This window comes from Triturus cristatus, chromosome 6 (assembly GCF_964204655.1).
Source record: "Triturus cristatus chromosome 6, aTriCri1.1, whole genome shotgun sequence".
Classification (NCBI taxonomy): Eukaryota; Metazoa; Chordata; class Amphibia; order Caudata; family Salamandridae; genus Triturus; species Triturus cristatus.
The window spans coordinates 1,823,728,013-1,823,748,181 of record NC_140589.1 but is presented as its reverse complement, the minus strand read 5'-3'; the positions used below and the strand labels follow the sequence as shown (position 1 = coordinate 1,823,748,181).

The 20,169-nt window shown below is 48.7% G+C and overlaps 2 protein-coding genes across 2 annotated transcripts in view; one reads left to right on the top strand and one right to left on the bottom strand.

The window, feature by feature from the left end:
- The window catches only part of HADHB (hydroxyacyl-CoA dehydrogenase trifunctional multienzyme complex subunit beta), a 341,378-nt gene that overhangs the window by 153,617 nt on the left and 167,592 nt on the right, over positions 1–20,169 (top strand). The gene's annotated exons all lie outside the window — the stretch shown is intronic.
- The window catches only part of HADHA (hydroxyacyl-CoA dehydrogenase trifunctional multienzyme complex subunit alpha), a 146,004-nt gene that overhangs the window by 106,376 nt on the left and 19,459 nt on the right, over positions 1–20,169 (bottom strand). Inside the window, exons 2-7 of the mRNA XM_085613197.1 lie at positions 11,285–11,326; positions 11,114–11,184; positions 9,647–9,780; positions 8,089–8,227; positions 6,656–6,775; positions 5,988–6,090 (exon numbers count right to left, since the gene is read on the bottom strand). Coding sequence (XP_085469323.1) covers positions 5,988–6,090; positions 6,656–6,775; positions 8,089–8,227; positions 9,647–9,780; positions 11,114–11,184; positions 11,285–11,326 — 609 coding nt within the window. The remainder of the gene's footprint in view (positions 1–5,987; positions 6,091–6,655; positions 6,776–8,088; positions 8,228–9,646; positions 9,781–11,113; positions 11,185–11,284; positions 11,327–20,169) is intronic.

Below are 20,169 nucleotides of genomic sequence, written 5' to 3'. Positions count from 1 at the left end.
GGCTGGGGAGTTTCGAAGGAGCGATGCGGAGATTTGGTCCGTGGTGATTTTGTTCCAGTTTCTTTGCAGGGTAGGTTGGGAGTGGATGATGGGTTTCGGCTTGTTGTAGATGAAGTGAACGCAGCTGTGGTCGGTCCAGAGGAGATCCGTAGTGTGGCAGAAGGAGATATGATTGCTGGATGTGAAGATGGGGTCGAGTGTGTGACCTGCGATGTGGGTGGGGGAAGTGACTAGTTGTTTAAGTCCGAGGTTGGCGAGGTTGTCCACGAGGGTGGAGGTGTTGTGGTCGTTGGTCTTTTCAAGGTGAAAGTTGAGGTCTCCCAGAAGGATGTAATCTTTGGAGGGGAGCGCGTGTGGGGTGATGAAGTCCGTGATGTCTTCACTGAATTTTGCGCGGGGTCCTGGTGGTCTGTAGAGGAGAGTGCCTCTGAGTGTTGTTTTGGGGTCGATGTGGATCTGGAAGTGAAGATGTTCGGAGTTGGCGAGATTGACGTCAGAGCTGGTTGAGATGCGGATAGATTTCTTGTGGACGATGGCGATTCCTCCTCCTGTGTGGCTGGTACGGTCTTTGCGGGTGATCTTATAGTCTTCAGGGATGGCAATGGCGATGTCTGGTGCGGAGGAAGCATTCATCCATGTTTCCGTAAGGAAGGCGATGTCCGGGGAAATGGTGTCTAGTAGATTCCATAGGTCAATGGCATGCCTATGGACCGATCGGGTGTTGAGAAGGATGCATTGTAGGTGGTTGGGGTCGGGAATCTGTGGTGTGGACGTAGCAGAGATGTTGTCGGTACCGCTGAATTTGCAGGAGTAGCAGGAGAAAGGGCCATGGGTGTGTCCAGGAGCGGCATGGACGCAGTTGGGGGCGCGACCGGGGTCGAGGGCTAGGAGGGAGGCGGCATCGTAGGTAATGCGGGAGGGCTGGGCAGCTCGAGGGGCAGGGGGACTGGCGCTGGGCGCGGTCCAGGCGCGGACGGGCGTAGACGGGCTTACCTTTGGCGCACCTTCGGCGCGGGTTGGGCGCGGACGCTGCGCGCGGGAACTACTGTCATATATGGATAGCGGAGGGGGAGGGGCGAGGGCGGCTCAGCTGGGAGGGGTGGCGGGCTCAGGGGAACACAACAACAGCAGGATCAAAATGGAGGGGAGGTCAGAGCAGGGCGCCGGGGGAAATCACACACAACAATGCAATCAAAGCAATGTAAGCGCTGTGGGATAATAGCGCTATGAAATTACGAAGCTTACTAAAAATGGAGCTATGCAGATATCACAACTTGGTTACAATGCAGCAATACGATACCACGCTGTGAGGAGCAGCGAGGGGAGCGATCACTCAAGGCGGAAGCAGCGAGTGAATCACAGCGCTGCGAGGTTTGGGGAATGCTTTTGGGTGCTTGTGGGAGGGCGGCTCAGCTGGGAGGCGTGGCGGGCTCAGGGGAACACAACAACAGCAGGATCAAAATGGAGGGGAGGTCAGAGCAGGGCGCCGGGGGAAATCACACACAACAATGCAATCAAAGCAATGTAAGCGCTGTGGGATAATAGCGCTATGAAATTACGAAGCTTACTAAAAATGGAGCTATGCAGATATCACAACTTGGTTACAATGCAGCAATACGATACCACGCTGTGAGGAGCAGCGAGGGGAGCGATCACTCAAGGCGGAAGCAGCGAGTGAATCACAGCGCTGCGAGGTTTGGGGAATGCTTTTGGGTGCTTGTGGGAGGGCGGCTCAGCTGGGAGGCGTGGCGGGCTCAGGGGAACACAACAATAGCAGGATCAAAATGAAGGGGAGGTCAGAGCAGGGCGCCGGGGGAAATCACACACAACAATGCAATCAAAGCAATGTAAGCGCTGTGGGATAATAGCGCTATGAAATTACGAAGCTTACTAAAAATGGAGCTATGCAGATATCACAACTTGGTTACAATGCAGCAATACGATACCACGCTGTGAGGAGCAGCGAGGGGAGCGATCACTCAAGGCGGAAGCAGCGAGTGTCCGCCCTGCTGTCACTGCGGGGACAGCTGCAGAAACGGGCTCTCCTGGCGGTTTCCCCATTCAGGGAGGCAAAGTTCTGTCGCTGTGGTATGCCCCCACAACTTCTGATAGTCTTCCACATCCCTGTAGGGGCCCGCCGGCGCGCGGAGCTCCAAGTCTAGCTGCCATCTTCCTTCATGGCCAGACCATGTTTTCCCCGCCCTCCCCCATATCAACAAGCACCTTTGTCTTTAGTCGGAGCATGGGTGTGGAGATGGATTTCCAGAAATAAATGGAAGACAATTAAAAGGATACTCCCGTTCAACGTGAGGGTGGCAGGGTGAGAGAAGAGTTCAAACTTTAAAATGTAGATTAAACGGTCTCGAGGTTTGCTGTTCTCCTGGGTTGTACAAAAAGGGGGTGGTGAAGGACGGAGCATCAGAACCAATCAAACACTCACACCCAGTCAACAGATCTGGGTTTGATCCATCACCGTTCTTTAGCCCACTCTGCCACCCCAGTTCAGACATGGCCATATGCAAATCAGTCTGACCCTGTGCCTCATGGGAACAGTCCAGCCCGAACTGCCAAGCCATGCCTTCCCTGGACCGGAAAAAAGCTTCCTAGGACCGGTTTTAGTTCTCCAGGCACGATTTGGGGCGGGTTCTCCTGGGTTGAGCTCGATATTGTGGTTGGATGCTGAGCAGGCTGATTTAGACTGAGGTGGTCAGTCCAGCCTAGAGGTATTTGCAGTTTGCAATGGATGTCAACATGGGGGTAAGGATTTTTCCATTAAAGTATTTTAGTTGGGTGACACGTATCACACGGAGTGTGAGAGCTTCTCTTTTGTTTTATGTTCTGGTTGTTTAGGAGGTTGAAGTTGCCGAAGAAGTGGTGTGTGGATGAACCAGATTGATAAAGTGTGTGTTTGTGTGTGGCGGGGGGGAGGGGGGGGGGAGGGGAGGGGAGGGAGGGAAAGAGTTCAGAAAAGTTCCCTGTGAAGTACTTGTTCTGTCCAGGAGATCTGTAGATGAGGAAGACGACAGTGGGTTGAGTTGCAGAGAGGGAAGTGGCACTTCATGAGATCCATGAAGTTATTCATCTTTCTTGCTGGTCTAGAGTGTAGAACCTCAAAGAATTATGGATGATAATGAGAACTTCTTATGTTTGTGGTCTCAACGCCGATTGCCTGCAAGTACAAGGGCGACTTGATCACAGAAATATCTCACTCCATGTCCTAAAGTGCCTCAAGATAGTTACAGGTGATGAAGCTTGTAAAGAATGCAAAATTGGGCAAAAGGTGGAGTGTGTGTTCAGTAGACTGAAGATGGGGTGGCAGGCCCAATATGCAGGAGTGCTAGGAGCAGAGGGTGGCGATGCTGAATCACTCTTATAATTACCTTGCAGGAATTCAGAAGGAAAATGAGCCATAAGTATACTTTAAAAAAATGTTCGCCATAAATGCTACGAGTTCAAAGGCAGATGTCAAGCGTAGGGAAATGTCTTCTGATAAATTGGTTCTTATTTAAAATGGAGATTGGAGTTTACTTTTTGTAACACTGATTGGAAAGTAAAGGGGATTTTGTAATGTGAACCACATGGCAATCTTGCAACGGAAGTAAGGACAGGGGAGTTCATTACGAAACAACATTTACATACTTGCAAATTAAATTTCCAATAATATTTTAAAATACTTCAGTAATTAAAGTACAAATGAGGCACAATTGGGGAGAAATTCTGACATGATAAAAGTGAAGATTTTATTTGGATCAAAACAAACCAACAAACTTTACTTGTGTGATGCGCAAATGATAAATATATGCAGAAAATCCAACTCCCACATGTTATTGTATGTACAGCATATACGTTTACCAGTTTAACTGCATGTCTGATGCATATTTAGCAGCCATTTTAATGGACAATGTGCTCTCTATAAGTGGTAGCACTGTACCATACAATGCGGTTGTCATAGATTACTGACAATGTGCTGCAAAATGCATCAATAGACCAAACCCTCCAACAACCCCCCTAACCCAGTTCCCCATTGAATGGGCATGGCTCTTGTTCTTTGTGCAATGATTTGACGTTTCACAACCCCCACTACTCCAGCGGCATAACACTGATGGCAGCATCCCACTGGAAAAATGATTCCAGCACCGCCTGCACAAGGTTGAGCCTGCGTTGCGAGAGTGCGGTGTGCGTTTGTGTGGGTCGGTTCTGGGTAGAATTGAGGGGATGGGTAGTGAGAGATGCTGGTCTAGGCACATAAGGAGGTCTATCCTTCGAAGTGCTTGCTGTGGTAGTAACTGGAGATAGGTGCAGCCCAAACAGGCAATCACCTTTTCTGTGTCTGCTCTTAGCAGCGAAGGGTGTGCAGTGGAATACTGTGATCCACTGAATAAAGTAGGAGAGCAGTAAATAAGTTTCGTTTGAGAAAGTCACTTCCTATAGAGATGGGGGCTGTGGTTAACGGTGTGTTTATGCTCTACTGACCACAAATCGCTTCTTTATGCTGGGATGTCTGTCGTGTCGAAAAAGTCGTTTTTTTATTATCTCTACTTTGTGGTGGAAGATGAATCTGTGGGTATCCACAAAATTCCAACCACCCAGCATTACAACAATTCTCCAGATAAAAAACAGTGCTCTACTTGTATGGCTGTGCCTACTACCTGAAACTAGCACAGACTAACACATGGATAGAGTGAAGACAATATTGACTTCATATGGTCACCAAGTTTAACTGTTCCCCTCAGGAGCGACAGGACCACCCACACAAGTCAGGAACTGTTTTTAATTGGTAGAAGTGTGGGAACACTGGGTGTTCTTAATGTTGTGGTTCCCCACAGAGTTTGGAGCATTTTCTCACAGAAACATAAGGAAAATGTCTGAGGTTTGCTAGAGTTTGATTCGCCTGAGACTCTAGGTTTGCAGGAAATGCCCAATGTTCATATTGCTCCCTGGTTGCAGGCTGACCCTAAGCATGACTAGTACGGCCATATACCATTGGCAAGTGATTCGGAATTGGGATTTACCCCCCTCTTTACTGGGTCATATGTAAAACCTATGCCTATGAGATACCCAAATTTCGTCTCATTTGCCATGGCGATGGGGGTGCCTTAGGCACAAGGGGGACAGAAAGACATTTGAAAATTTAGAGGTCAAGGTGCGGCCTATCAAACAGCATTATGTGACAATCAGCCTCCCCGGGGAAAGATTGGGTGTAAATTATCTACCCTCACACCTCAATCTAGCTCCTGCCCCCCCTCTCTGGGAGAGGGGGAAGAAGGCCTGGAAGTTGTCCCATTCTGCACCCACCAGTCAAATTTAATGAGTCATGCAGAGGAATGTCAGACTACAGTCAGTAGGGTCTTCGCTCTTAGGATACACCTGCTCTTCTGTATTGTCCAAGGTGGTTCTAGTCCAGTGGGTCTCTGTGTTACTTTTACAGTGTGACGTTTTGGGCTGGTACCCAGTGGGCTACTGGAGTCGCTTGAATGATTGTGAGGCGCCTGTGACGAATGTCGTTAAGGTGCATCTTGAATGCTCAGGGTGCATTGTGACAATAAGACAGAGGAGAACAGTTTAGAGTGGACTCTGATACAGAGAAAATGAGCTGTTACACAACAGAAGATAAAACACCCTATGATGAACCCTTCACCTCATAACAGTCACTTTAAGCTCATTTATTTTTTTACAGAAACAAATTTCAGGGTATGGGCTCCACAGTAACCAAGCCGCCGTCTACCCGAGTAGATTAACACTGTACCAACTCCATCTGCAGCTTGGCAGAACATTTGCATGGACAGTTAAGGCATGGAGACGAAGCTTCGCTGTGGCTAAGAACATACAATATAAAATGAAACTTGAGATGTGGAAGCAATTCAGGAGTCAAACCTCAGAGAGGAGCATGTGACCAGAGGGCTTTAATCAAGTAGACCGGTGTCAAACCCAAATGTCCTAACAAAACATTTAACATTTTGGGTAACTCGCCTTTGAGAGATTCTTACCTAGAGGGTCAACCAACTGGTCCACAAGGCCCATCTTCTTCGCTTTGTCAGCACGAATGTTTCTACCAGTCAGCATCATGTCAAAGGCACTTGGCAGTCCCACCTGCATAGGTAAGGAAGAAACAGGAGGGGGAGAGAAATAACAGCAGGGGAAAGAAGACATGTTAAGGACCCTTGCACACAGTGTGTACAAAAGAAATCGAAACACATGCACTATAGCAACTTAGAGACAAAGTAAAGAAGTGGTTAAGGGGGGGATTCCCAACACAAATAATGGACCGCGGGGAGTACTACCTTAAGTATTATGAATTGCCATGAACTGCGCGACTCTCCCTGGTATTCAATGACTAGACTATGCAGCAGCTCTTTAGGACCCAACACTGGTTTACGACCCAGAACTTTACGGGTTACACCAAAGTATCCTCTTTCCAGTCGAACTCATCAGGCAGGGGCTGCTTGGAATATGGCATAATCTCCACTATCCTCTAGCTCTATCAATTATGTGTTTTATTCCTAAATTATTTTCTATCACTTTTACGTAAATACATGAGATGTAAATACCTAAAATGCAAATAGATCTCCACTTTGAATGAGCAGGAACTATTAGGTAGGCGCTACTGTGTAGAGGGGGAGAGACAGCCTTCATTACTTCGAAAGTCACAACTTACCATCTTCGGTAGCCTCTGGGTGCCTCCTGCTCCAGGTAGCAGTCCAAGCATTACCTCAGGTGTTCCTAGCACAGTCTTTCGGTCCTTTGTTGCTACCCTGTATTGACAGGCGATAGCAAACTGAAATGCAGATACAAGTCCATCAGTTCCATCAACAGGCACACATGTCATACATGCCAACATTTTAGGGCAGGGACGCGAGGAATAAAAAATTAAAAAAAATAAAATAAAAAATAAAAAAATCGGGAGAATGAAAATTACCCATTGACTTCTATTGTAGAAAATGCAATTTCAGGCGGGAGACAGCTACAATAAAGCCATTTTCGGCTTGAAAAATCGGTAGTCTCCCGCCTGAATCGGGTCTATTGGCATGTATTTGGGTTAAAATAACACAAATCGAAGAGGCTGGCATGGCTTCAGCAAGTCTACACCTGGCAGTACTAAAGCACAGAGAAGGAACAGACGGAATTCTGAAAACATCACTATGCTCTACAGAGATGCAAGAACTTGCCGAAACATCTGGTCACCTTAGAGCCCTTCATACTATGCACCGCAGGGTACTACTGCACACAGTTGTCTGACATGGAAATAAAGAGTTAAACAATGGACTGTCCAGTCTTTTTTTATTCCAAGCTAATCACAGATTATCCACGTCATAGAAAGGCTCTCCAGATCACCACTAACCCAATTGACGAGGGAAGAGGTTTGCCACGTGGCGAGTCTAACAAATTCAATAGACAAACTTTTCAGATCTGCATCACTAGGAGTCTCTACTGTACCGACGTGCTATGCCCATTTAGCAAGATCTGCATGATGCACACGGCTGTACATGAAAGTTTGATCCATCTAGTCAGATCAGTGAATAAATGTTAAGGCTGTCCACTCTTTCCCCATAATTTAAGCCTTCCACGCTGAAGTACTTCCCTGCAAATAGCAACTCTCAGATTGGGTTGCAGAGCTCTTACAGATGGCATGGAAGGCAACAGAGGGTCTTTCGTGCCACATCCTTTTTGGTTTGTTTTCTTATCTCATCTGAAACAGAAACCACATTGCTCTCCTACTAAAACTCCAATCCATCCTCTATGACACAAATTCCAACTGCCATAATATCCTTCATTCTGTATAAATTGACCCACAAGAAAGCCCTTCAGCGGGCATCCTAAGCAGTTCTGACATCGAACCAAGAGACCTACAGAAAGTCAGTCCAAGCAATCTGTGAAACCTGGGGATACTTGCAGCCTTGCCCATTCAGCTAAGACACAAGACTAAGGTAGGGAAGAAGCATGTTTAAAGCAGATTGGCATTCATGAAAAAAAACGGTCTATTGAGCAGACTGACAACTAGCCTCGAAATGTAAACTGGTTTAAACTCTCTGCCGCAATCTTCCAGAAGCCCTCTCTGAAGCAGTAGCAAACAAGATAGTACAAAAGTACCTCAAGACCTCCTCCAAGACACGAGCCCCCGATGGCAGCCACAATGGGCTTAGTGGACTTTTCAAGTTTTTCAAATATCTTCTGGCCTTCGTGTGACAGCTCTGTGACTTCCTCGGCACTTTTGCAAGCTTCGATCATGCTGAAAGCCACAGGAGCAAAAAAAGGAACATGAACCACAGGATAGAAAAATACAGTGGAAAATAAAGCATTTTACTTCTTGGAGGACGAAGACTCTCTGGGGAAAAAGGTTAACCTGTGACATCTCTGGCTGAACGGAAGATAATTTGTGAAGTTCTGTTTCTGATAAGATCACTTGCTCTGCATTTTGAAACCATCTTGAACATGCTTTGTGCATTTAGCAAGTCCTTTAAGCAAGTATTTTAAATAAAACCAGTGAAATAAAGCAAATTGGCTAGGGAGTTTAAAAGGCATATTGTGAACTAACCCGTTACAATAGGTGCTTGGTCACAACTTAGACTGTCAGGTCTTTTTCCACCCAAGGGCCAGAACATCTTTCTGAAATGAAGGTGCTTTACACCAGTCAGATGAAAAGGGCAAAGTTTAAGATAAGAGAAAAGGATAAATCTATCAACAGCATTGAGGAGAGGAAATTAGAACCTGGGAGGTGCTAAGATCATGCAACTGCCCTCAAAGCATGAATGGGGTGCACAAACTTTCAAACTCACATAACAGCATTCTGTGTCACACAAGATCAGCTCCTTTCACGTGATGAAGGGACGGCATCCCACAGTTTAAGACAATACGAGCAGGAAATCCAACAGAGAGTGGCTTGCCATATCCTTTGTGGACTTTGCACAACCAATGCCCATGGTGAGTGGTTTAGAAACCCTTTCCAGGACAGCGGCAGCAGCCTCCAAGCATTTGGGGCGTGGGGGGGGGGGGGGGGGGTTATCATAAGGAGGGTAAAGAGTCACTCTCAGGCAGTGCTGGTCATGATGCCACACCCCCTCTGAAGTCCTTTCATGCAGAGTAAGACACCAAATGACTCTAGGTCCTCCCCCTTCTCTAGACATAGTCTACTCCAATGCCCCTCAACCAAATATCACAAGGTAAAAATTGTATTCAGGTTGGCAGGCCTGGGTGGAGAGACTCTCTAACATACAGCTCAGGTTAAAAAAAAACCAACAAAAAACCCACAGATTTAAGTACAAACCCGGTTCCTCAACAAGTACCAAAGTAATCCAAAATCAGAAGATTCTAGCTGTGTTCATACCACATTGATCCACACTCAAGGAGCAATGCAAACCTTGGTTAAAACAATAAATACAGCGCTTAGGACACATCAAAGCTTCATTTTATTTCCACAGCACCAAAATGACACCTTGGAGCATGAGAAGCTACATTTAGCTTGAAACAGAATGAAGTCTGCAATGGATTTATATTGAAATTTGTTATGCAGAATGTGATACAAAACTGTATACAAAACTGGGAAACAATCAGACATTTCAGGCCCTGCCCCCTCCCCCACACCCCCAAATCTGTTTGGCAAGAAGGTTAAAGCTAAGGTCGAATGTGTCCTTATGTCAACAGCACTTACTTGATATCTGCCCCAGCAATAAAGCTGCCAGGCTTTGAAGAGATGAGAACAGCACCTCGGACGGCATCGTTTGTCCAGACTTCATGCATAATTTCGCTGAACTCGGACTGCAACTGTTTTGACAGTGTGTTTACCTGTAGGCGATAGATGTCAAAAAATGGGAATACTTAGAAAGAACTTCCTAAACGTACAAGCACAACAAAAACATAGCTCATAACCAGGGCAAAACACAATCCTTCATACAACATGCTGGTGTTCAAGCGCGCGCTATATAGTCCCTGTTCACTTGATAAGATTTCAATTATAGAATGCACCTCTATTAGGTGTGAGGCGCAGAACTTAACCAACAGCCAAAGGCCAGCAGGCAAGTGCACAACTGACAGCGAGAATGAGAGTGTGACTACATCGCCACCTATGAAGGCACTAACAAAGAAATACAAAATAAGCTAGTAGCGCAAAATGCTATGAAGACTCAAGACAGCACAATTTAACTAATTATTTGATCACAAAAAGAGAGTCGGGCTACAGAAAACATGTATTAATCCTCCAGAAACTGACCCCAGTTGGGCCAGGCAAACACTGAGCATTTAACGCCAACAGCAACCAAGGGCCCGCCATTAACCAAACACCGCTCTACATAAAAACGGAGGGCTTATTTAGAGTTTGGCGAAGGGGATACTCAGTCAAAATGTGATGGATATCCTGTCCTCTGTGTTAAAAGGGCCACAGGTTTGAATGCACTTGTACTACGGCAGATGAGACTTTGGCCACGTTTATGACAAAGAACTCTGTCGGCCAAATTCTAAATAAGGCCCACTGCAATGTATTTCGAACAGATAAAATAGATGCATAACAGAACACATTTCCCTTTATCTCACCTAGTCACTTATAAAAAAAGGTGCCTGGATGGATGTGAGCATTCCCAGCAGGAGTGATGCTTTTGCAAGTGTAAACCGGACTTCGCACAAAAAAATAAAATGGTTGAGGAAGGGGTGGGTAGCAGAGAAATATGATTAGTAGTGTGGACAAACCAAGCAAGATACAAGCGGATATGAAGTAAAACACCACTTGAATGGGAAAATCTCAAAAACAAATCTGAATAGAATGCAAAGACAGAACTGTCAATCCTAGTATTTCAATTTCCCAGCACTCTTGAGAAATCGATCATATACAGCCTATGGCTTTAAGCTTCAGTTTTCAGTGCCACTTGATCAAATGGGTCTGAGACCTTTAATTAATGTACCCTTTTGTCTCCACTGCTTCTGACCAACCGTTTAAGTCCCTCCATTCATATTATTCTGATTTCCCATTCTAAAATGATGCTCCTGCTGTGTTTATTACCATGATTGCTCTCATCCTACCTTCTGGACTACCCATCATTTCTTGGCCACCCACTCATAGGACCCATTGTACGCATTCAGTTTCCTTCTGGAGTCAGACTTCGGGACAAAGGAGCAGAAGCTGTACCTTGGAATTCGGGGTATTGAACCGAACGACAGCCACGTCTCCTTTGACTTCATAGTTGACATGTGTTCTGGCTAAAGATGGAAAAAATGATAGTGTCACTAAAACATGAACAAGCCGTTCAGGTCAAAGTACTCAAACAGGTAACCAAATAAGTTCCTCTATGGTACTCACAAAGGACGGCGGAAGACGAGGAGAAATTTCGGCAGGTGAAACCTAAAAAAAGAAAAGCATTGAGTTAAAAAAAAACACAATCACCTGAGTGACTGATGCCTACAGTACAAAGCACAGCTTGAAATGCAAAACTGCCAGAAGCAAGTGCCACATGTGAATGACAAACTAATCTGGGTATTGTTCCAAAGCATGCAAGCACTGAATATGTCCCATCTTCACCTAGGTACATTAACCAATGTACTTTCTGCTACGCTAAAAAACAATGTCTTCAGGAAGTATAAAGACTTCTCTTAAGGGCAATACCCATCAGTGACTTCTAGCTAGTCTCCTGCGTGTATGCATTCTTTCACCAGGACAACCAACAATACTGCACTCCAATTGTAAACCCACATCACTCCTTTTGGGCACAGGACTCCTCCAGGTTAGCAAGTCGTAGTCCAGGTTTACACTAGCAGATGGCATAAACTTAGATGCATCTCGATGCACTATACCACACCAGTGTAATGTCTCCCCCTGCAGGAATTATTGTATTTCAATGATGGAATCCATCATAAATCTAGTACAACATACAAGGACACCACTATGTGCTTTAGTTGTACCAACTGCAATAACAGTATAAAGGGAAAAGAGATAAATCACCCATCAAAAGGGATCAAAGTCAAACTTAGAAGGAACCCCCTCCCTCCCTCCCGCTCTCTTCCCTCTCCCCTCTCCCCTCTCCCCTCTCCCCTCTTCCCTCTCTCTTCCCTCTCTCTTCCCTCTCTCTTCCCTCTCTCTTCCCTCTCTCTTCCCTCTCTCTTCCCTCTCTCTTCCCTCTCTCTTCCCTCTCTCTTCCCTCTCTCTTCCCTCTCTCTTCCCTCTCTCTTCCCTCTCTCTTCCCTCTCTCTTCCCTCTTCCCTCTCTCTTCCCTCTCTCTTCCCTCTCTCTTCCCTCTTCCCTCCCTCTTCCCTCTCTTCCCTCTTCCCTCCCTCTTCCCTCTCTTCCCTCTTCCCTCCCTCTTCCCTCTCTTCCCTCTTCCCTCTTCCCTCTTCCCTCCCTCTTCCCTCTCTTCCCTCTTCCCTCTCTCTTCCCTCTTCCCTCTCTCTTCCCTCTTCCCTCTTCCCTCTCTCTTCCCTCCCTCTCTCTTCCCTCTTCCCTCTCTCTTCCCTCTTCCCTCTTCCCTCTCTCTTCCCTCTTCCCTCTTCCCTCTCTCTTCCCTCTTCCCTCTTCCCTCCCTCTTCCCTCCCTCTTCCCTCCCTCTTCCCTCCCTCTTCCCTCCCTCTTCCCTCCCTCTTCCCTCCCTCTTCCCTCTTCCCTCCCTCTTCCCTCTTCCCTCTTCCCTCTTCCCTCCCTCTTCCCTCCCTCTTCCCTCCCTCTTCCCTCCCTCTTCCCTCCCTCTTCCCTCTCTCTTCCCTCTTCTCTCTTCCCTCTTCCCTCTCTCTTCCCTCTCTCTTCCCTCTCTCTTCCCTCTCTCTTCCCTCTCTCTTCCCTCTCTCTTCCCTCTCTTCCCTCTCTCTTCCCTCTCTTCCCTCTTCCCTCCCTCTTCCCTCTTCCTTCCCTCTTCCCTCTTCCCTCTTCCCTCCCTCTTCCCTCCCTCTTCCCTCCCTCTTCCCTCCCTCTTCCCTCTTCCCTCTCTCTTCCCTCTTCCCTCTCTCTTCCCTCTTCCCTCTCTTCCCTCTTCCCTCTCTCTTCCCTCTTCCCTCTCTCTTCCCTCTTCCCTCTCTCTTCCCTCTTCTCTCTTCCCTCTTCTCTCTTCCCTCTCTCTTCCCTCTCTCTTCCCTCTCTCTTCCCTCTCTCTTCCCTCTCCTTCCCTCTCTCTTCCCTCTCTCTTCCCTCTTCCCTCTCTCTTCCCTCTTCCCTCTCTCTTCCCTCTTCCCTCTCTCTTCCCTCTTCTCTCTCTTCCCTCTCTCTTCCCTCTTCCCTCTTCCCTCTCTCTTCCCTCTTCCTCTCTTCCCTCTTCCCTCTCTCTTCCCTCTCTCTTCTCTCTTCCCTCTCTCTTCTCTCTTCCCTCTCTCTTCCCTCTTCCCTCTCTCTTCCCTCTCTTCCCTCTTCCCTCTCTCTTCCCTCTCTTCCCTCTCTCTTCTCTCTTCCCTCTCTCTTCTCTCTTCCCTCTCTCTTCCCTCTCTTCCTTCCCTCTTCCCTCTTCCCTCTCTCTTCCCTCTTCCCTCTTCCCTCTTCCCTCTTCCCTCTCTCTTCCCTCTCTCTTCCCTCTCTCTTCCCTCTCTCTTCCCTCTCTCTTCCCTCTCTCTTCCCTCTCTCTTCCCTCTCTCTTCCCTCTCTCTTCCCTCTCTCTTCCCTCTCTCTTCCCTCCCTCTTCCCTCCCTCTTCCCTCTCTCTTCCCTCCCTCTTCCCTCCCTCTTCCCTCCCTCTTCCCTCTTCCTTCCCTCTTCCTTCCCTCTTCCCTCCCTCTTCCCTCTTCCCTCCCTCTTCCCTCCCTCTTCCCTCCCTCTTCCCTCTTCCCTCTTCCCTCTTCCCTCCCTCTTCCCTCTTCCCTCTTCCCTCTCTCTTCCCTCCCTCTTCCCTCTTCCTTCCCTCTTCCCTCCCTCTTCCCTCCCTCTTCCCTCCCTCTTCCCTCCCTCTTCCCTCCCTCTTCCCTCCCTCTTCCCTCCCTCTTCCCTCTCTCTTCCCTCTTCCCTCCCTCTTCCCTCTTCCCTCTCTCTTCCCTCTTCCCTCTCTCTTCCCTCTTCCCTCTCTCTTCCCTCTTCCCTCTCTCTCTTCCCTCTTCCCTCTCTTCCCTCTTCCTCTCTTCCCTCTTCCCTCTCTCTTCCCTCTCTCTTCCCTCTCTCTTCCCTCTTCCCTCTCTCTTCCCTCTTCCCTCTCTCTTCCCTCTTCCCTCTCTTCTCTCTTCCCTCTTCCCTCTCTTCTCTCTTCCCTCTTCCCTCTCTTCTCTCTTCCCTCTTCCCTCCCTCTTCCCTCCCTCCCTCCCTCTTCCCTCCCTCTTCCCTCCCTCTTCCCTCCCTCTTCCCTCCCTCTTCCCTCTTCCCTCCCTCTTCCCTCCCTCTTCCCTCCCTCTTCCCTCTTCCCTCCCTCTTCCCTCCCTCTTCCCTCCCTCTTCCCTCCCTCCCTCTTCCCTCCCTCTTCCCTCCCTCTTCCCCTCCCTCTTCCCTCCCTCCCTCTTCCCTCTCTCTTCCCTCCCTCTTCCCTCCCTCTTCCCTCCCTCTCTCTTCCCTCCCTCTCTCTTCCCTCCCTCTCCCTTCCCTCTTCCCTCCCTTCCCTCTTCCCTCCCTCTTCCCTCCCTCTTCCCTCCCTCTTCCCTCCCTCTTCCCTCCCTCTTCCCTCCCTCTTCCCTCCCTCTTCCCTCCCTCTTCCCTCCCTCTTCCCTCCCTCTTCCCTCCCTCTTCCCTCCCTCTTCCCTCCCTCTTCCCTCCCTCTCTCTTCCCTCCCTCTCTCTTCCCTCCCTCTTCCCTCCCTCTTCCCTCTCTCTTCCCTCCCTCTCTCTTCCCTCCCTCTTCCCTCCCTCTTCCCTCTCTCTTCCCTCCCTCTCTCTTCCCTCCCTCTCTCTTCCCTCCCTCTCTCTTCCCTCCCTCTCCCTTCCCTCCCTCTTCCCTCCCTCCCTCTTTCTTCCCTCCCTCTTTCTTCCCTCCCTCTTTCTTCCCTCCCTCTTTCTTCCCTCCCTCTTTCTTCCCTCCCTCTTTCTTCCCTCCCTCTTTCTTCCCTCCCTCTTCCCTCCCTCTTCCCTCCCTCTTCCCTCCCTCTTCCTTCCCTCCCTCCCTCCCTCCCTCCCTCTTCCCTCCCTCCCTCTTCCCTCCCTCCCTCTTCCCTCCCTCTTCCCTCCCTCCCTCCCTCTTCCCTCCCTCCCTCTTCCCTCCCTCCCTCCCTCTTCCCTCCCTCCCTCTTCCCTCCCTCCCTCTTCCCTCCCTCCCTCTCTCCTCCCTCCCTCTTCCCTCCCTCCCTCTCTCCTCCCTCCCTCTCTCCTCCCTCCCTCTTCCCTCCCTCTTCCCTCCCTCCCTCCCTCTTCCCTCCCTCCCTCTTCCCTCCCTCTTCCCTCCCTCTTCCCTCCCTCTTCCCTCCCTCTCTCTTCCCTCCCTCCCTCTTCCCTCCCTCCCTCCCTCCCTCTTCCCTCCCTCCCTCTTCCCTCCCTCCCTCTTCCCTCCCTCCCTCTCTCCTCCCTCTCTCCTCCCTCCCTCCCTCTCTCCTCCCTCTCTCCTCCCTCCCCCCTCCCTCTTCCCTCCCTCCCTCTTCCCTCCCTCCCTCCCTCCCTCCCTCTTCCCTCCCTCTTCCCTCCCTCCCTCTCTCTTCCCTCCCTCCCTCTTCCCTCCCTCTTCCTCCCTCCTCCCTCCTCCCTCTTCCCTCCCTCTTCCCTCCCTCTTCCCTCCCTCCTCCCTCCTCCTCCCTCTTCCCTCCCTCTTCCCTCCCTCTTCCCTCCCTCCCTCCTCCCTCTTCCCTCCCTCCCTCCTCCCTCCCCCCTCCCTCCCCCCCCCTCCCTCCCCCCTCCCTCCCTCCCTCTTCCCTCCCTCCCTCTTCCCTCCCTCCCTCCCTCTTCCCTCCCTCCCTCCCTCTTCCCTCCCTCCCTCCCTCTTCCCTCCCTCCCTCCCTCTTCCCTCCCTCCCTCCCTCTTCCCTCCCTCCCTCCCTCTTCCCTCCCTCCCTCCCTCTTCCCTCCCTCTTCCCTCCCTCCCTCCCTCTTCCCTCCCTCCCTCCCTCTTCCCTCCCTCCCTCTTCCCTCTTCCCTCTTCCCTCTTCCCTCTTCCCTCTTCCCTCTTCCCTCTTCCCTCTTCCCTCTTCCCTCCTCCTTCCTTCCTCCCTCCTCCTTCCTCCCTCCTCCCTCCCCTTTTACAGGATTGGAACAGGTCACGATTAGAGACCATTTGATAACATATTGTTGAAAAGTGAACTGTATCGGATAAAGATAACAGGACTAAATGCCAGGGTTGAATATGCCCGTGTCCTATAATATTGGAATGACAACAGATAAACGTTTGTGAAGAGCTGGACGTATACAATTGACCAATGACAACCAGTTCTTCAGCATTCTTGATTGAATGTTTAAATTCAGAATACAGTATATGAGGTTAAACAATTCCTAGTGTTTTTGTCATGTAAGATCACACTAGAATCATGTTGGGACGTGATTCAAAGAGGATAAATGAGACATCGGCTGCAATTCAGTAAGTCATATTCCAAATCACTGTATTCTGTGTTCGGAGGACATATGCTCAGGCCCAGTTGTTCTGGATACCATACTCTCTGTGCCCAATCCAGAGCCACTAGGATGACTTGGGCCCCGTCGGTCCTGACCTTCTTGAGAACTCTGGGTAGGAGTGGTATGGGCGAAATGGTATACAAGAGTCCTGAGTTCCACTCAAGGAAGAATGCATCTCTGAGTGAGAGACGCCTTAGAAACTCCAGTGGGCAAAAGCACTGACACTGTGTGTTCTCACTGGTGGTGAATAGAGCAAGCCAAAGTAATCCCCATTCACAGACGAGGCCTTGCACCACGTCTGGGTGCAATTGCAACTCATGATCTGAGAGGAGCTGATGGCTTTGTTTGTCCGCCCTGTTTTTAAACAAGCCCACCTGGTGGTTCGCTATTAGGAAGGTTTCTTGGTGGTTTTTTGGGCGTGACATTCTTTGCACAGTAGGGAACATTTTGAGGTCAATATCTCTGAGAGATACGAAGGGAGCCTCAGATCTGCATCTGGAGGCATGGAAAGAAAGAAACTGATGTCAGTGAGCAGGGGTGGGACCTTGTAGGCTCCGCACGTCATTTCTGGGGAAGAACAGCATGTGCTGAGCCACATCGCACAACCCGATGGCACATTGAGAAACAACTGAAAAGTTTCCGGAACTAGTCTGACACCTGGAGAATATTACAAAATATTAAGAGGAATCTGAGGCTAGACGTCTATCAGAAAAGGACAGCTGCTCCAGGTCCCCCATCCGACTTTCTACACATACATTTAAGTTTGCTTTACCTTTCACAAAACTGTACAGTTAAGTTTAAAAAAAAATGAAGACTAACTTGCACAACCGACAAACTGATTCATCACATCGCAAAGAGATGACCTTCAACATCTCGCTTTGTGAAGAGAGGAGTGTTCTCATTTTTAATAAATTCAGACGCATAGTTACGCCTCTGACAAATACTTCGAAACAACTCAACTTTAATATTGATGGCAGATCTTAGTCCTCCATTGTAATTGGAGAGAAGAGTAATAAACTAACCTTCATTAACAAATGGCTCCTTCAGGACGATTAAAGTCTCGATGTTCCGATCATAATCTACTGACAAATTTGTTATTTGGACCTTTTCCTTCCAGGTCCTACTAGACAGCAGTTCAGGGTTCTTACTATCTAGAACAAACCCTGGCACGTCATGCCGTTAATGGGAGTGTGTGATGAGTGCTGACCCTACCTTGTGCTCTGTGGAAACGGACTAGAAGAGGCAGAACTGGTTGCGGTGTGGGCTGCTGGCTGCTGAGCAACTTACCGTGCTAATCCCTCCCTCCCGCCGCCGCAGCTTCTCTTCACGCGGCCGCAGTGCGGAGGATAGGGACTTCAACCCCCAGGCTCCCTTGCGGCCGGAAAGCCGCCCACGACGTCCGCGCGCACTGAGGCGCATTAAAACTTCGCTCTCCCCCGGCAGAGCGGGTGCTCTGTGGAAACTGACTAGAAGAGGCAGAACTGGTTGCGGTGTGGGCTGCTGAGCAACTTACCGTGCTAATCCCTCCCTCCCGCCGCCGCAGCTTCTCTTCACGCGGCCACAGTGCGGAGGATAGGAACTTCAACGCCCAGGCTCCCTTGCGGCCGGAAAGCCGCCCACGACGTCCGCGCGCACTGAGGCGCATTAAAACTATGCTCTCCCCCCGCGACGCGGGACCGCGCGCGGGTGGCGCCGGGCAAAGGGCGGGCCCTCTGTGGCCAGAAGAGACTGGGCTGGGCCAGAAATCCTGTTCCCACGAAGCCGTTGGCTGAAAAACAGGCACACACAGTGAGATCTGACCCACCATATTGTGTATGGGAGTTTGTATTCGGTCGTATTTGTTTTTAAATGTGCAATATCACCAGTTGATGGCGTAATCATTAATATAATTCTGTAAGCTTTGTTCTGGGCTGTTTTTTCTCCTACTAATATGTCGAAACAGAAGGCCCCTTCCGGGCCACGTACTATGGATAATTACTTGGTGCAGGTGGTGAGCAAAATAAATACTGAAAGGCGGCAGTCATTAGGTATAAGTAGTTCTCCACCGTCGCTAACCCCTATTCAGGGCCCGCCAGTTTCTATATTATTAGATGAGAATAGCCGAGTTAATACCACTAATGTAGATGTTTTAACAGAGGTACTGCACGATCTTGAGCAGACCCCCCCCATTTCAGTGGATCTAGATGATAAGGTAGTACAATGTTCTCCTACCCCAGTAGCGCGGTAGTTAGAACATGTAGGAAAACTCAAAACAAAAAAGGGGGAACACGAACTACAAGGAAACGGATAGCCTCACCATTAAAATATTCTGAAACAGATGTGGCTGCTAAGTCTAACGATGTTAGTTTAGATGGCGATATGACAAAGAGCTTAGCGGATATTATTGATTTAAAGATCAGAGGTATTATACACCCACTTGTGTCAAAAATTGAAGAATTAACGGCAGAAGTCGTTAGATTGGGCGGACTTCTTAAAAAGGCCATGGAAGAACCAGGAAGAGTAACTACTGCCACAACTAATAGTAAATGTAATACTCAGGATGCCCTCTCTATTAAGGTTACAGGCAGTAAAGAGAATGTCATAGCTAACCCCATAACCCCTGAAGTGCCAATTTGTAGTGACAGTCAGGATGCAACTGTTATCAAAAACAATGAGGGTTGGGAAGAAATAAATAGAGGGCACGTTACTAACCTTCCACCCGAGTGTGCACCATACGTGGTAGTGTTAACAAATGTACCACCACTAGAAAGCAGGGGTTATCAAGAGACACATGACTCTTTAAAAAATAAAAGTTTATCCTGGTTGAATAGACAATGTGTTTTCCCGTTAAATTTCTCTGACCAAGTCCTGACTACCAGGAGAGTTAATTGGATAGGGAGTTCCAGGAAAAGCTCAAAGGGGGGTTGTGTAATTGTAAACTTTAAACATCCACAACATGTCGCCACTGTCCTCCTAAGAGCTGCATCTCTTCCAACCTCTGATGCCAATGTATGCGTTCGATCGTTAGGTTTCTTTTACAGTCATCTTAATATTAATCAACGCGAGAATAGCAGAATCATTACCCACCCGGTTACCCATAGACCTTATTCTGGTATCCCAACTCAAAATAGATTTCATGCCCTTAGCTCCCTGGACTCTAATGACTGACTTATACAAGAGAGAGAGATGTATTCAGAGAGGGCTAAAGGGTTTGGTGCAGATGACCGTGTTGACAAAATTATACTTACGGCCACACCATCCACGCCCCTTTTGACTAAGGCAGAGATTGTTGGTGAGGGTCTTGTGGATTTATGCAATCTGGGGCAATCTATTGGGGGGGGGGGCATTGTTACTGAACATGTTACTGACCCTGTAATTAGGAATGCTACCAGAATAGGTACATGTGCCAGATTGGTTTGCTGGAACGTGGCCGGTTTAAAATCCAAGGGTAGAGATCCAGGCTGGGAAACTTTTATTAATAAGTATGACATCTTATGTTTCCAAGAAACCTGGTGTAAAGGAGATGTTGATTATGAGGGATTTGTGTCATATAATCTAGCAGCACGGGGAGAGGGTCCTGGCAGAGCCAAGGGGGGTTTACTTACACTTATATCGGTTCATCGCCGGACACTGGTGAAAAAGTATATACCGGTAGGTGATCTTGTTCAGATACTTTGGATCTTTGAAAGCAAAGGCCGTAATATCCTTCTGATCAATTATTACAATAATATCTTCGACAGCACCAGGGGTAAAATAGTAACAGATCTGGCCAACACCATTGATAT